This window comes from Leptonotus elevatus, chromosome 9, assembly GCF_054856555.1.
Source record: "Leptonotus elevatus isolate MCC_2025b chromosome 9, RoL_Lele_1.0, whole genome shotgun sequence".
NCBI lineage: Eukaryota > Metazoa > Chordata > Actinopteri > Syngnathiformes > Syngnathidae > Leptonotus > Leptonotus elevatus.
This window is the reverse complement of record NC_141247.1, coordinates 13,236,585-13,251,896: the sequence shown is the minus strand read 5'-3', so window position 1 is coordinate 13,251,896 and position 15,312 is coordinate 13,236,585. Positions and strand designations below refer to the sequence as shown.

Here is a 15,312-nt window from a genome sequence, read left to right as displayed (position 1 = left end):
AGAGGGGCTGTTAGCATATGAGAGCAGCTGAAGCGTGGATGGGAAGCGAAGGGAGGGAGTGAAAGGGAGAAATCTTCATTGGGAAGCAATACTGATTAAATGGATGGAGAGAAGCACTCTTCACCCAATATCCATGAACTTATTAAATACATGACATCACAATTTGTCTTTTCTAGCACGCAGCTATACATCCGCCATCTATTCTTTGCCACGGAAAACTCTTTCTTCTTTTTTTCTTTTCCAGCTTCTCTCCAACTCTTCCCTCCTTCCTGCTTGGGGGACACAGTCCTGTGAAGGAATTTAATATGCAACTTTTATATGAGAAACCAATCGCATACGTCCGGGTCTATTGGGCTGGCAATCTATCGGCCCGGACGGCTAATGTAATAGAGGGAGCCGGGGCTATTTATCACACGGGGAGCTATGGTTCCTTCTCTCTCTCCCGCTCTGTCTTTATTCAAGCCCAGATTCCATGGCTGCCACTAAATCAGGCCAACTATGAGCTATGGCTGCCCAGAGGGTATCTCCTCTTTTATAGAGGGATTTGGATTGTGTATCTTCTGGTTCCTCGGTGGTCGTTGACGCCTCTTACGGAAGCCATAAACACTCAAACAAAAGGGAAGGAGTTGCGTGTCCCTCTGTCCCCTCTGTGTGGACATGGAGACGGGGGAGATGGAGGCGTAATGAAGCTGATGACGAATTTATTAATAGTGCAACGATGCGGCAACGGGCTCTCTTCAGTTACATGGGTAGACTTCTGCGTCCAAGCTTTTATGTTCATGTGAAACTATCACTTGTAATAGCACAGGAACAAACCCATGCTACATCATTAGCATTTCATCAGCCTAATTGCTTACATAACAACCCAAAAATTATCTTTACAATAATATGTTCTATGTCGAAACATGCCATTGTGATTAATATTGTGTTTGTGGAATATGAGTTAAGCAGCAAAAGTCCACCCGCTTTGAGCTGGCGGACATTGTGTCACTTGCTGTTGGCTGAAAATGGCATCACAGTTGCTAAGGGCTCAGGTGACAACCAATTACGGCTCAGCTTGCGAACGTCACATGACCACGCAGAGAACGGGTAAACACTTCACAGATTCTTGGAGGTGGGGAGGGTGACGTCATGTTCGTAACATGTAGTGTTGTAGCTAGCGTGTGACGCAACTAAGATGGAAACTGAAAAAACTAAACAAGAGGAGGCCGGCTTCGAACACAGACCAAAGTCCAGCTCAGACTCCAAGGAAACTGAAAAAAACAAAAGGTATATTCAAGCCGCACATTCACACACACGCACACCATGCTCGAGCTTGACACAGAGGCTGCAGTTACGCTTTAGGCCAGAGGTAGCAGTCATGAGTAAAATTGTGACAAACTCCATAATGCACCTTTAAAGGTAGTCAACATATTACCCTGACATTAGATTGCTTCTTTATAGCAAATTTGGTATCAACAGTGGAACCTCCAAAGTTGAGCAAACTGCAACAATACATATTGATTCTTATTTTATCAGTGCCTTAATTCAAGATATCGGTAGTCGCAGCGGCGGCAGCCGATAACAGTATCAACTAACCTCTTGTTGCTGTTTTACAATCACAAACTACAAATTAGAAATAAGAGAATAGAAAAATGTCATTCAATTCATGCAATTGTAAGGAGAAATAATATTGGGTTGTATAAGTCTTTCTTTTAAATTATCTGTCATTGTTTTGGGGGGAAATTGTATATATCAAAAGTACTAGTGGTATCGGTACATGGTATTGGTATCGGTATCGGTGGCACTCAAGGGTTAAGTACTTGTACTGGTATCAGTCTTATCAAACATCTGTAATTAAAACAAATGCCCAAGACTTTGTACTCTATTGTGATGAGTTGTGAACTTGAATTCTTGCCAAATTTGCTGTAGTCGTTGTTCAAACTCTGAAGCTAAATTTAGGAAATGTTTGCAGGTATGCTTGCTGGACAGCCCAGAAACGTGTAAAATATGATTTCATTCATCGAATGTAAATTTTCTGTCAAATAATGTCGCAAACAAAGCGTTGGTGTGTGTGCGTTTTTTTGTCGGTGTGTGTGGCAGGGTGGTATAATGCTGCCCACCTGCAGCAATTAACATGCAACCAAATTCATTTAAACAAATTAGCCACATTACTGGCCGCTGTGTACTCGCTGATGGCAATTAATAAGAAATTAGCCACAATCAGCCCGATATTAACATCTCACAGAGGGGCCGCGGCTGGAAATTAATAAGCGGAGATTCATCTCTCTTACCGTCTTTCTGGCTCCTCGTCCTCCTCCCACAAACACACACACCTATATTGGTCATCACACACCTCAAAGACACACTTTTTTTTTTCTTCCTATGAAGCATCTCATGATTTGCAATCTGCTCATGTCAGCTAGCCAGCTTCCTCTTTACCAAGGTGTGAAATCCCCCTGATAGACATATGTGCGTGCCTGTGTGTGTGTCTGGTATATATACACACATAGACCAATAGAGATATACCATAGATTGTATATTTAAACAGCGCGGCCTACAGCAAGCATAAAAGGTGCCAAAGAAATTAAGAGAGGGGGCATCAGTGGAGACAAGGCCAGACTCTGGGGGTCCTCACACCAATCAACAAAGTTCACTAAGAATCAATTAACACCAGTGGGAGGGGGCAGAGGGTACGGCAGCACACACACCAAGACATACACAGAGTCCGCACGCACGTTGCCCTCACACATGGCACTGTCTGAGGAGATATCCGTCACATCACACGTTGGACTATATGCCAGCCAGCCAGCCAGTGTGTGTGCGTGTGTGTGTGTGTGTGTGTGTGTGTGTGTGTGTCCATCCCAGAGTGCCCCGGACTCTCATGGTGTAAGGTTGGGGAACAGATTGGGGGTCAGCAGGGGGTCAGACCAGGGTCACCCCCGTCTGAGTCGTGTGTGTGTTTCTGACCACTGCCCCCTCGGCTGGCCTGCAGGCAGACGTGAATAAGACGGATGGAGCCAATTCAAAACATAAATTCACTAAAACCACCGAGAGTAAAAACATCCACTAAATGATGAAGCGTCTCACATTTCATATTCCACTCACTTCATGAAAACAATTCATCATGTTTTGCTTACTCAAAATGACCAGAAATAAGTTGCCTCTCATATGTCAATGTGAAAAGTTTTGAGAGAGACCTAAATAAAGTGATCACAGGGCATCTTCCAAATTCAAACATTCCACTGTGAAACTAAACCACACCCCCTTCCTCTTCCTCTCTGTCATCTCCATCTGTTCCCCCGTTACACTCGTCCCGTCCACTGCGCCCCCTCCTCGCCATCCATCCTCTTTTCCCCTCGTTTCCTCCGCTCCTCTCCGGCCTTCCTACCCTGGGGGAGGTAAGGCGATCTCCCCACGCCGGTGTAAGTGACTGGTATTAGTCTGCTTCTCTGTCTGTCTGTTTGATCCCACCACTAATGACTCCACTGGGAGGGAGCACTGATAATGGGAAATCAATATAGAGGAGAGCGCTCAGGAGTGGCCTCACTTAGCTCTCGCTCTTTCACGCCTCACAGCAAAGTGCCTCCGTATGTGTGTGCGTGTGTGTGTGTGTGCGCACTCTCATGCTTTTCCATTGCGCTATTAACATTTTTTTTTCACTTTTGTCTTCTTTAGACAGTACAACTAAAAACCAACATCAAAACAGGAGCTCGTTTGATAACGTAAACAAGTACAATAAAAACTCAAATGAAAATGCGTGCTCTTTTTCAATCATCTATTACCTATAAAAACTAAAGTTTTAGTTAGTGGAGTACAAAAAAATATGTAAATGAACAAAAATAAACAAATCAAATGAAGTGCCTTCAGAAATTATGTACGAATGCTAAGAGATGCCACCCAGGTATGCCATCTAGGGGCAATGAGACCATCTGATTGGATGTTGAGTAAATGCTTTCATGCCATCATTCTCATTGCATTTTCACTCTCTTCAGAATTAACATTGTAAACGTCAGCAACATCATTTTAACTAATCTGGATAAGATAACTGCAATATATGGAAATGTGGAGCAAACATTTTTAATTGGCAAATATGTTCAATTATATTTTTAAATACTTATTTAAACTTATTTAAAAATGCAGGTATGCAAAATTAAGTATGCAAATATATTTGAAAGTACTTATGTTTCAACATAATTGCTAATACATATAAACATACTTGCAAATAAGTTTAAACATTTGCAAACACATTACAAGATACTTGTTGGCTAAATGCTAAAAATTAGCATTTTTCCATAATGTCACTTTTTTTAGCATTTGGCCTACATTATACCAATACATTTGACAATTAAGGGAGTCAAAAATGTTTATTTGTCATTTTTATGATATATTATTATTATATCTGCTGTGCATAATTTCCTTTAAGCATTTTTTCCCCATAATGCCACGAGGTATGCACATGCCCAAGTCAAAACCCACTTTTTTGCATTTAGCCTACAAGTACATTTAATTGTATTTGCCGGTCAAACATGTTTGCTCCACATTAGCAGTTCCATGCTGTCGTACTGTACAGTAAATGTGACTTGTCAATACAACAGATAGAGATATCTGTAATTCAATTCAGCATAGTCAAAATTGAATTAGATATCTGCAACGTAATTTCAGCTATGACAAGACATAGTGGGTTTTGATATGCCAAACCATGCAAAGACTGGGAACAAAATTCGGCCCAGGAAAATATGGGGGCGTAAGATTGACATGCAATGGTGCGGGTAAGACATTGGACATTCAGCGGAATGCTATTCGTCGATGGGGAGGCGATGGGACACCGGCCAACATCCACCTATTGATATTCGTCATTCGTCGTCGAGGGAAGCGTGGCGCATTCCAGCCGGCAACATGCACTGACTAATATTTAGCAACGGGAGGAGGGCTGGTGGGACCACCGGCCCGAAAATGGTCATCCCGTTTGGGAAACTCCCGAAATTCCCAATGGCCGGTGTGCCACTGGACAAAGCCCAAACACATGAATGGCAAAACTAACATAACTTGTCGTAGGTGAAATAGCGTTGCAGATACCTGAAATGACAATTGTGGATAGGAAGACATCTGAAATGTTCTTTTTGATGTGGCAAAATGTAATTAACAGATATCTGCAATGCAAGTCCAGTCTAGCTGTTAAATGGGCTTGCCTTTTTTTTTTTCTGCTTCATTGATTTTCTGCTTAGATTCAGTTGTATTATTGTTGTGTAACAAAAAAAATGGCAAGAGAATTTGGATTACAATAAGACTGACTATGATGTATTTTTTTAGCACAACATAATACAATTTTGTTGCGTTGAACTGAGAAAAATCTATATTCCTTCGAGAAGAAATAACACTTTGTTTAAGGCCCAATACAATTGCACCGATGCACTAATATAATATAAATATGCAATTTTTTTCACACTATGTGCCGGCTTCACTCAGCAGCATTCAAACCATTACGATTCTCAAAGCATATGGACGTTTCCGAGGTGTGTGTGTGTGTGTGTGTGTGCATTTGACTAAACGTGTGCGTCCTCAATCAGTCACACTCTTGCGCCTGGAGCAAGACAGGTGGGGCTGGTGGCATGAGGCTGGTGCCCCCCCAACACTCCCAGCCCTACAAGCCCGAGGGTCCAGAAGGCCCAGCAAAGCAGGAGGCTGAAGTGCAGCTCCCTCTGCCAGGCACCAGCGCACTATGGCTGGTGGCAGCTGGTCCTCTGTCACCTCCCCTCCCTCCTCTGCCCCGCTTGCTCCCCTGCATGAGCGCCCCGTGGGCAGTCAACAGGAGGGGTGAGGAGGTCAAGAGGCAGGGGAGAATTGGTGGAACGGTGGCGACACGCGGGATAATCGGCTTTTATGAAGCGGGGAGAGCGCAGACAGAGAGAAGGGGAGCTCGGCTCTGACACAATGCGACTTGACTACAAGCGGTAATAAATTAGCGCATTAGCCCCGGACCCGGGGCGTTCAAGACAACTCAGCTGCTCTTAACAACACGCTGGCACACGCTCCCGCACAAGTATAAATCACTCAAAGGTCGTTACAGCGAGACCGGGAGTTAATTAATTACATCAGTCATATTCTCTCCATTGGGTCCATCTTCAAAAGGATCCCATTTAATCCTCTAAGTGAAAATATACTAAAAAGATTAGAAACTCAAATCCAAAGAACCCTGAAAAGGATACGAGAATCCTCTGGTCCAAACATGTGTTCAATTATCATCAGGCCCAAAATGATGCCCTTTAATGCTTTAACTTTCTCTCACATGACCGTCCCTTTAATTCTGACCAGTGCGGTTACATCCTCCCCTCTCATCCTGCGCTCCCTTCTCCTTAACTAGCGTGAAGAGGCAGCCATGCGTTCAACCATCAGACAGGCCAAACATGCTCCATGCCCCTCACGCACGCACATGAGCTGCCCAAGCGTATTGTTCCGTCACGTGACATAGTGCATCCTTTGTGGTTAAATAAGCATCCTTTATGCTGATTTGTGTGCACCGTGCATGCTTCAAGTAGATCATTTTTGTTTGAGCGTAAATTATTCTTCAGTTTACTGCTGCCAAGGGACGATGCAACTTCTCTCTTACTGAGTTTGAATGTCTCTTTTTAGATCATGTAGGAGTACACGTATTTAAACTTATAGTAATTTTATTATAATATTATATAATATTATTTTATGATCTGTTTATGGTGTTTTGCATAACTAACCCTAACCACTTTAGATGAGAATAATAGTAGTTCATCAATTATCACAGGGGTTATAGTCCAAAAATATGTTTACAACTAAACTTTTTTTATATATCATATACAAACGCAAAATAGGCATGTGAAACGCAGGAATTATTTTTATACGATTTGGTTAACCGTCCTCATGTTGTACACTTTATTATCCGTGACTCTGAATATGTGTGGCTTTTAAAGGCGGGGCCTGGCCTGTTGAGTGATAGCGAGAATGAGACTAGTGTCGAGTGGAGTTGGCTGTAGCTATTGCATAAGCAAGTTCTCCTTTCGGACAGACACATTGAACTTGATCTTCTTTCTTTTCGTACAAAATGATCTCAAACTTTAGTCATCCCATGTCTTGTATGCACTCTTTGCTCCCGGTTTGCATTTATGACTATGGTCCATGTGGAAAAATGATCAACACAAAATTATGCGATGTAGTGAATACTCAGTGATATCAAATTTGATATGTTGAATTTAAAAGTCTGATCTATAGTGAAACCGCATTAAGTGAACCACCACTTGTAGCGGGCTGGTATATTAGGCAGTTTTTATCTGTGACGTTCGCTACCACTTTTTTTTCAGGCCGAGAACAGTAACGAGTACTCATCTCTTGAGTCCTCACCAATACCGAGACCACTAGTACTTTTGATACATAAATTGTCCCCAGAAATCTGTGTTCCCTCCCTACAATTGATACACAGTAAATTCTGTAGAGTAAATCTGACTCAATTTAGAGTAAATTTGACCCTTTTAAGAGTGGGACCAAATAGACTTGGCTTTATAGTAGGCTAATATTTACACTTGGAAGAGAGTAAAATAAAGATTTGGAAGAAAAAAAGTTACTCAAGTGTTGAGGATCGAACTCACGACCTTCAGCTTGGGAGACTGCCACGCTACCACCAAAGCATGCCCCTCTTACTGTTTGCTTGTCTTCAAGAGTTTTGGTCTCTTGGAGTTGGTAAGATTCCATCTGACACTACCGATGTACTAACAAATAGCAGGAGCTGCATGGCTCAGGGAGTAAATCGTCTTTCTCCCAAGGTCGTGAATTAATTCCTCAACCCTTGAGTGACTTTTGATTTGATTTTTTTCCAATTCTTTATTTTACTCTCTTCCAAGTGTAACCATTACTCTAAACTGAGTGTATTGGGTCCCACTCGAAATATAGTTAAATTTAGGCTACTCTACAGAATTTACTGTGTAGGGAAGATTTTTGTGTGCAATTTTGGCATGTTTTTTTTTTACAGGACTGTACCTATTTTTTTTTATCTATCAAGATTTGAAATTTGAGAGTGTTTAAACTGAGAAATGTGAGAACATTTTCATGCATGTCTGTATTAAGTGTGTGGTGAGGGATTTTACAGTAAAAAAAAATACATAAAGCTAACTACTTTGCAGATTTCACCGATTGTGGGTATTTTTTGGGAACGTAACCTCCTAAACAAGGGAACACTATAGCATTTTTCCTTAAATTGCATGAAATTAATGGCAGCTTTCTAATCTTCTCGCTTCCAAATTGTAGTTCCTTAACGGCTATAAAAGGGCGGCCACTATTTGTATAGGCCGTCGAACCCGATACCTTGAAATAAGGCCATAGTATCAGCCGATACCGATGCCAGGTATCAATACTCGCCCACCCCTATGTTTTTTGAGTCTGACTAAGAGTACAGTGCAGACTTATTATCGCCGATATTATCAGTACATCCCTCACCATACCTGCAAACTAATGAGATCCAGCTTGTTTAAAATTCTGCAGCTAAAAATATCTGATGGTCAGTTTTGATTGACACTAGCAATGAAATGTTAGCCCAAGCACTAATGTGGTTGTATGGGGCACAACTCATGTATTTTGACCCATTTAGGAAACCATATAACAAAGATTGTCTGTTTTGCAATTACTGCCGTGCTGACTATTGTGGTGCAGTGGGTAGTTCTACACTACAACAAACAACCTATTAAAAATTACAACCATTATCAAATGATTACCTTTATCTGATTGCGTCAATCAAAACTAACCCGCATTATTTTTAACACCTCCTGCGTTGCTTTTCATTTTTGTGCAAGTGTACCTAATGAAGTGTCCTGCCCTGTGTCATCATTAATTGGTATTTCCATGTGACATTTTTCCTTGAATGCCTATCAGCAGATAAATAGTGTCCACACAGAGTTGAAAGACCACAGCAAGGAGGAGGATGCTGACAGTGGTCTTGGCCTGCAAGGTCCCTAATGGGGGAATCCATATCTCTCATCTCAAGCAACAATCCCACTGAGCATGTCAATATGAAACACGAGACCAACACGCATGAAGTCCCCTCCACCCCAACTCCCCCCTCTTGGGCTGTGAGCATCACGCTGCATCTTTATGCGTGCAGGAGAAGGGGAAGGGGGGGGGGGGCGTGTAAATTCGACTAAATCAAGTCCTTGCAACAGTAAAACACATTGTGGCTTTATTGCACTCAATGTGATGTGATTTATTCCACGACTTTTCCTCGATGCTGCTGGGGCCGTAAAGCTTTGTTTACCCCACTTAAAAAACAAAAAACAAAAAAAAAACATTTAAAAAGGAATCATCAGCCTTGTAAATGTTGTCAGATGGCCGATGCCATGCACTGTCTTTGGGCTTAATACTACCTATATTAAAGAGTTTAAATATTTCATAAGGGCGATTTTAAGAGCGAGGGAGGGGAAATCGTTAGCTGCGGTAAAGTTTCATTAACTGCTCCCCCGTTTGGCTGCGAGGCAAACTCATCTCCTCTTATTGTAATAAAACAATCTCTCTCTCCCGTCTCACTCTCCGCTTCTCCTTTACATCATAATAACACACTACATCCCCTTTAAATGCACTATTACTTACCGCTGCCTTTTCATATTCCAACATCACCGGCACTTTAGCGACAATATAAAAGCGTGTCATTCATTATTCACAAGCAGCCGGCCTGGCCCCCCTTAAAAGAATACGAAATAAAAAAATAAATAAAAAAAGAGTGAGGCGCGCCGGTGAAATTGATAACGTTGAGGAGACAAGCAATAAAAACGCAGCCCCCGGGTACCGAGCTGCAGCCCTTGCACACCCCGATTATGCAGATCAAGTGGTAATTTCTCAAACAAATCGCACTCTTTCACTCTTTTGTTGTCGTTTCTTTTGGGGACGTTTGGCGTCATCTTGTCAGCTTTTATATTGCCCGCAGTGGGGAAAGAGGATTGATGCATCGTGCAAGCCTTAATTGCTGCATGTCAAAAGAGCAATAATGTGCTTAATATTTTGGCCTCTTCCCCTCATGGTTGCATCCTAAAAGGGCAAACAGCTACTTTGGTCTGTATTAAATTAAAATACAAGCGACTTCTGACCTACTGTGTAGGATGCATGCGGATTTGTCAAAATCGGGGTGTCAATTAATGATCTTTAATCTCACATAATCCCAGATTACAACGGATTACATCTTCAAACCGTGGGTGCACGGCAGCTCTGTGCAGGTTTAGCGCCCCTTCAGTAAATAGTCGTGGCTAAATGCTCCAATTTATCATTTTTATCACACATTTCATCACCATTCCTTTCATGTTCTGCGCAACAACGACAACAACAAAAAAAAATAATGTGCAAATGCTTTGGATTAAAATCGACTTCATTGTTTTGTCACACGGTTGTGTCACTATTAAGGATGGAATTATTTGTGTTAAATGTTCGAGAGAAAACATAAAAACAAACTGATGACAGCTTTTAACAGACCAATTCTCCCCATCAAAAGCCACTGGTGAGCTCACATATGGCGGCGAGAGGCGGCCAACACGCACTCACTCGAGTCAGTCTGTCCATATTGCCAAACAAACACCCCAGGCAGGCCTCGTCCCATGCACCCCTTATTTGCTTCACCAGACTGGATAAATATTACCGTAAAGAAGATGCTTCTTTATTTATTCGTTTTTTTCGCTGAATGCTAATTTTCTATTCAATAATGTCCACGAATATTGCACATTATATGCTTTCTAAAATAATAATTTGTAGCCTATAAGAGACATACAGGAGCTCTTTTGACATGTCAAAAATATATTACAGTTAAGATCCTGCAGCAAACCAGAAAAGTACCAGTTTATTAGGACCCCATGCACACAATAATAATAAAAAATACCTTTATAAAGATAAAAATATACATATAATGTTAACACCTGTATAGTTAGGCTATTAAAAAACATTATTAATAATATTAATAATAATAATAATAATAAAATAATAATGCACATAAAAGCAGACATTTTAAGTCATATTCTTGTCATGTGTAATACTATAGCGAAGTCTGGCAATAATAGGCTATATGTGCATACACCGCTGCAAAAAAAACAAAAAAAAACTATAATGAACACTTCTCTGAACAATTTTGTGTTGTTAAATATGCAACGTTGAGAAGTGTGTTAGGCCTATATCTTTAAATTGTGGCCAGCAAGTGAGCCTACATTGCGGTATTAAACCCCAGCAAATAAAAACGCATTAGTGGCCAACTCTTTACAACAGGCACCAAATAAACCCACCTTGTCAATAATTGAACCTTGTGCTTTGTTAGAGTGAAGTAATGCGATCTCTTAAAAAGGCCCCTGCCGCAGCCGAGGGGCGAGCGCATTAGTCTGTCCTGGAGACAAGTTGGTGAAAATGTGATTATTGGGCCAATTTGGGCGCATGTTCCATTGGATGTGAGGGCTCAAGCAGCTTCCAGAGGCGCGCCAGCACTTTATCTGAAGTAGCCCATGGCCGTGCCTAGTCAGCTCATTGAATGTGGCACGAGGCAAGCATATAACGAACGCTCTGCCAAACTCAATGGGCATGCTGGCGAGAGCTTGCTTTTTAAATGAATGCCTTTCAACGGATTCTGGGCACAATCAACCACATATCAAGTCATTAACATATTCTATAATGACAATTGCGTCATTGACGTTAACTAAAATTAACTTTTGTCACTATAAGATTTTTTTAATTATTATTAATTTGCGCAAGGAAAATGCTGCACTGCAGGAAAATGCAATGTAATAAAACAACTACAAATATGTCCAGTTTTTACTGACACTGGAAAAAGATGTATATAGGCTACAAAGCTTATCTGTTGTTTTGCATAATTTCGAAGGCAGCATTTTCAACACTTTGTTTTGGATAACTTGAAATGACAATGACAATTATTAAATATCTGCATGTTATATTATTTTTATCATTCGCATCGAAATTCTTACAATCAAACAAGTTACTTTAAATAAAAAATAAAAAAGACTGTACGCCATTAAATGCACTTTTTTACATAATCATAATAACTGCAAGTTGCTGCTTCCACTGATCAGGATACCTAAAATTGACTTTAGACACACTAGACTTTGCTTACATTTGCTTGAATGGCGGTTGGGATATATTTCGCTCATCGTGCTAAATTGACGTCCTAGCCACATTAACATTCAATCAGTCATCCCGCTGCCAGCCAATGAAAGGTGAGGAAGAGGAGAGGAGGAGGAGGATGGAGCTGCAAGACGCAGCGTTTTGGGGGAGGAGGATGAGGAGGATGGAGCACCACAAACGCCCATCAAAGTTTAACAAACGCCACCACAAGACGGCTCGGTCGCTCCAAACAGGCCTGTTTAACCCAAGACGCTCGGATGCGCCGGACAGACATGGAGACTTCTCCCACTTTAGCACCAGTTTGACCCAGTTGTAAGTCCTCCAGGGGAGAGAGAAAAAATCCACTTGTAACACGAACCGCCGACATGGACCCAGCACCGAGCCCTCCTCCTAAAGCGACCCAGCACGAGCCCATCAGCTTCGGCATCGATCAGATCCTGGGAGCCGGTACGGAGTCTGACAACGGGCCCGGAAGACATCGCGATGTGAGCGGCGGGGACGGTTACTACACCTTAGCCAGCCCGACCGGGAGCAGCGCGCCTTCCTACACGGCTCTGTCCATCTCCCTGTCCGGCGTCATGCCTCTGATGGAGGCGTCGGGCTCGTACGGGGAAAGCAGGAGTGCGGGAAGCCGAGGAGTGATTCGAGTGCCGGCCCACAGACCGGTGGCGGCGCCGGGACCGCCAGCCCCGGTTCAGAGCGCCGTGCCCGGCTTTGGAGGGCTGTGTTTCCCCTGGATAGGGAACCGGTTCGCTAAAGAAAGAATATCCGGTAGGCCATTGCTTACACTTGCAGCTACACGTAATATGTGCATACAATTATTATAGGCTACACATTTCTTCGTATATTTATTTATAGCATATTTTCTGATGTTTGCTGGATTAATAACACACGCATCATAAATGAGGGCCTTCTCCAATTAAAAGATTTTTTAAAATATTTTTTATTAAAAGGATCAAACGTGACTCATCCAGGTCTATACATGTAAAAAAAAACGAAAAAACAACAACAACTACGCTTTAACTATAATTTCTTAATAAGAGTTGCACATTTAATACGCTTTAAATCGGCACTTGTGCATTGGAAATGATTTATTTTTCATATATGGAAATCAAAATTAGATACTCAGACATGCACCAGAGATACTTTTTTTTATGAAACAAATAAATAAATGAACACATTATTTCATGTGTTTAAAAAAATGTGTGGGCATGCATTAAATCCCTAATTTGGGAATGTTATTTTTGTGCAGGAACAATAAATTCAAACACAATATCAAGATGCAATAATCAAGATTCAATATGGTTGCCATGTGAATAGTGTACAGAACAATTACATTGTTTGCTAATTTCCTTTAAAAACGAGAGAGAGAGAAAGAGAAAGAAAAAAATTATAGGCCTTTAAGAAAGAGGGCCATGGGAAATGTATAAAGCAATTTTAGAAAGACAATTTAAAAAAAAAAAAGGGTAGTTCGGTAGTTGTTTAGTGAGTGGTAACGTGTAGGTAACATGACGTTAGGACATAAATTGTATTGTATATGCTAAATTGTGGGTGCTACATACTCACCGTGACTTTCTGTACTCATTCAGCGGCTCTGGTTCCATTCTCGGTGACACGGAGGATAGGCCACCCGTACCAGAACCGGACGCCCCCCAAAAGGAAAAAGCCCCGCACGTCCTTTTCAAGAGTGCAAATCTGCGAGTTAGAGAAACGTTTCCACCGACAGAAGTACCTGGCCAGCGCCGAGAGGGCAGCCCTGGCCAAAAGCCTCAAAATGACCGACGCCCAGGTCAAAACCTGGTTCCAAAACCGCAGAACCAAGTGGAGGTGTGTTGATAACTTTTTTCTTTCTTTCTTTCTTTAAAGCCGCAGCTTATATAAAAAACTAATGGTCATGTGCAATCACCACTGACCAATTTCCGGGTTTGTTGACCTCTTGACAAGAACAAAAAGCTGCAGTTTGTATACTTTATATTAAACTCAAATCTGTTTAAAAAAAAAAAAAAAAAAAAAGACAACAAAGACAAAGTCTCTAAACTAACAAAACATTTCTCGTAAACGTTATACAGCAAATTTATATATATATATAAACAGAAAAAAATACAGCCTACTTTTTTTTTATACTGCTAATTTCTCATGCATTAATCGACAGTTGGGACGAAATAGAACCTGACGTATAGCTCTTAAATGTGCTTCAAGTGAAAGAAAAAAATGTCATTACATATTGAATGACATATGTAAATATGACTGAGCCTATGCATTTATTTATTTAGTTAAGTATTTATTTATTTAACAATAACATACAACAATAACGTGACGTAATTGATTTGAACATATAATTTGATGTGCAGGCCAAAAGCTGCAGTTTATGTTTAAAAGTTTGCATCAAATATATAGATAGATAGATAGATAGATAGATAGATAGATAGATAGATAGATAGATAGATAGATAGATAGATAGATAGATAGATAGATAGATAGATAGATAGATAGATAGATAGATAGATAGATAGATAGATAGATAGATAGATAGATAGATAATATTTAAACCTGTAATAGTACTCTAAACACTCACACTAATTTATCTCGTTGTCTTTTAAATGTTGTGAAACTTTTTCACCCCCCTCAGTCATTATGATCGCACTTATTAATATTTGATTTGCGCTCGCGTCAGGAGGCAGACGGCAGAGGAGCGGGAGGCGGAGCGCCAGCAGGCCAATCGGCTGATCCTGCAGCTGCAGCAGTCCGCCCTGCACAAGTCCCTGGGCGAATCCGCCGTGTCCGATCCGCTGTGTGCGCACAACTCCTCCCTCTACGCCTTGCAGAACCTGCAGCCCTGGGCTGAGGACAGGGAATAGAGACGTGACACCGGGCGACAAATCGATGGGCGTCATCTGTTACTCCCAATAGGATGACGATATCCCCCATTTTGGGGGTGGAGGGGGGGGGGGCATGCGAGGACAGTAAAACTGCGAGTGAACTTTGATGAATGGGAAATTGCAAGACAAAGTGGTGAGAGGGTGATTTGAGCGGTGAAATTGGACCTTGCACATTTTTTGGGGGGGTCAATCACGAAGCAAATGGGACTTAATTTTTCACCTCTGACACTTTTTCATATCCCTCAAAAAATAAAAAATAACCGAAAGGGACAAAACAATTCAAAAAGTCTTTCACATATAGTCATTGTCTTCCAATCTGCTTGTAGCCTATATA

The 15,312-nt window shown here is 41.4% G+C and overlaps 1 protein-coding gene across 1 annotated transcript; it reads left to right on the top strand.

The window, feature by feature from the left end:
- The first annotated feature begins 12,305 nt into the window (after positions 1-12,305).
- Positions 12,306-14,957, top strand: tlx3a (T cell leukemia homeobox 3a). Its single transcript, XM_086085287.1, has 3 exons — positions 12,306-12,870; positions 13,689-13,926; positions 14,774-14,957. Exons 1-3 carry the CDS (start codon positions 12,465-12,467, stop codon positions 14,955-14,957), a joined length of 828 nt encoding a protein of 275 aa, XP_085941413.1. The 5' UTR covers positions 12,306-12,464.
- The last annotated feature ends 355 nt before the right edge of the window (positions 14,958-15,312 follow it).

What these genes read in the sequence shown, in the direction of transcription:
- tlx3a (XM_086085287.1), top strand. Translation starts at nt 12,465, where the DNA reads ATGGACCCAGCACCGAGCCCTCCTCCTAAAGCGACCCAGCACGAGCCC. An exon ending in CGCTAAAGAAAGAATATCCG is followed by an intron (nt 12,871 to 13,688) that starts GTAGGCCATTGC and finishes GTACTCATTCAG; the next exon opens with CGGCTCTGGTTCCATTCTCG. An exon ending in AACCGCAGAACCAAGTGGAG is followed by an intron (nt 13,927 to 14,773) that starts GTGTGTTGATAA and finishes CGCTCGCGTCAG; the next exon opens with GAGGCAGACGGCAGAGGAGC.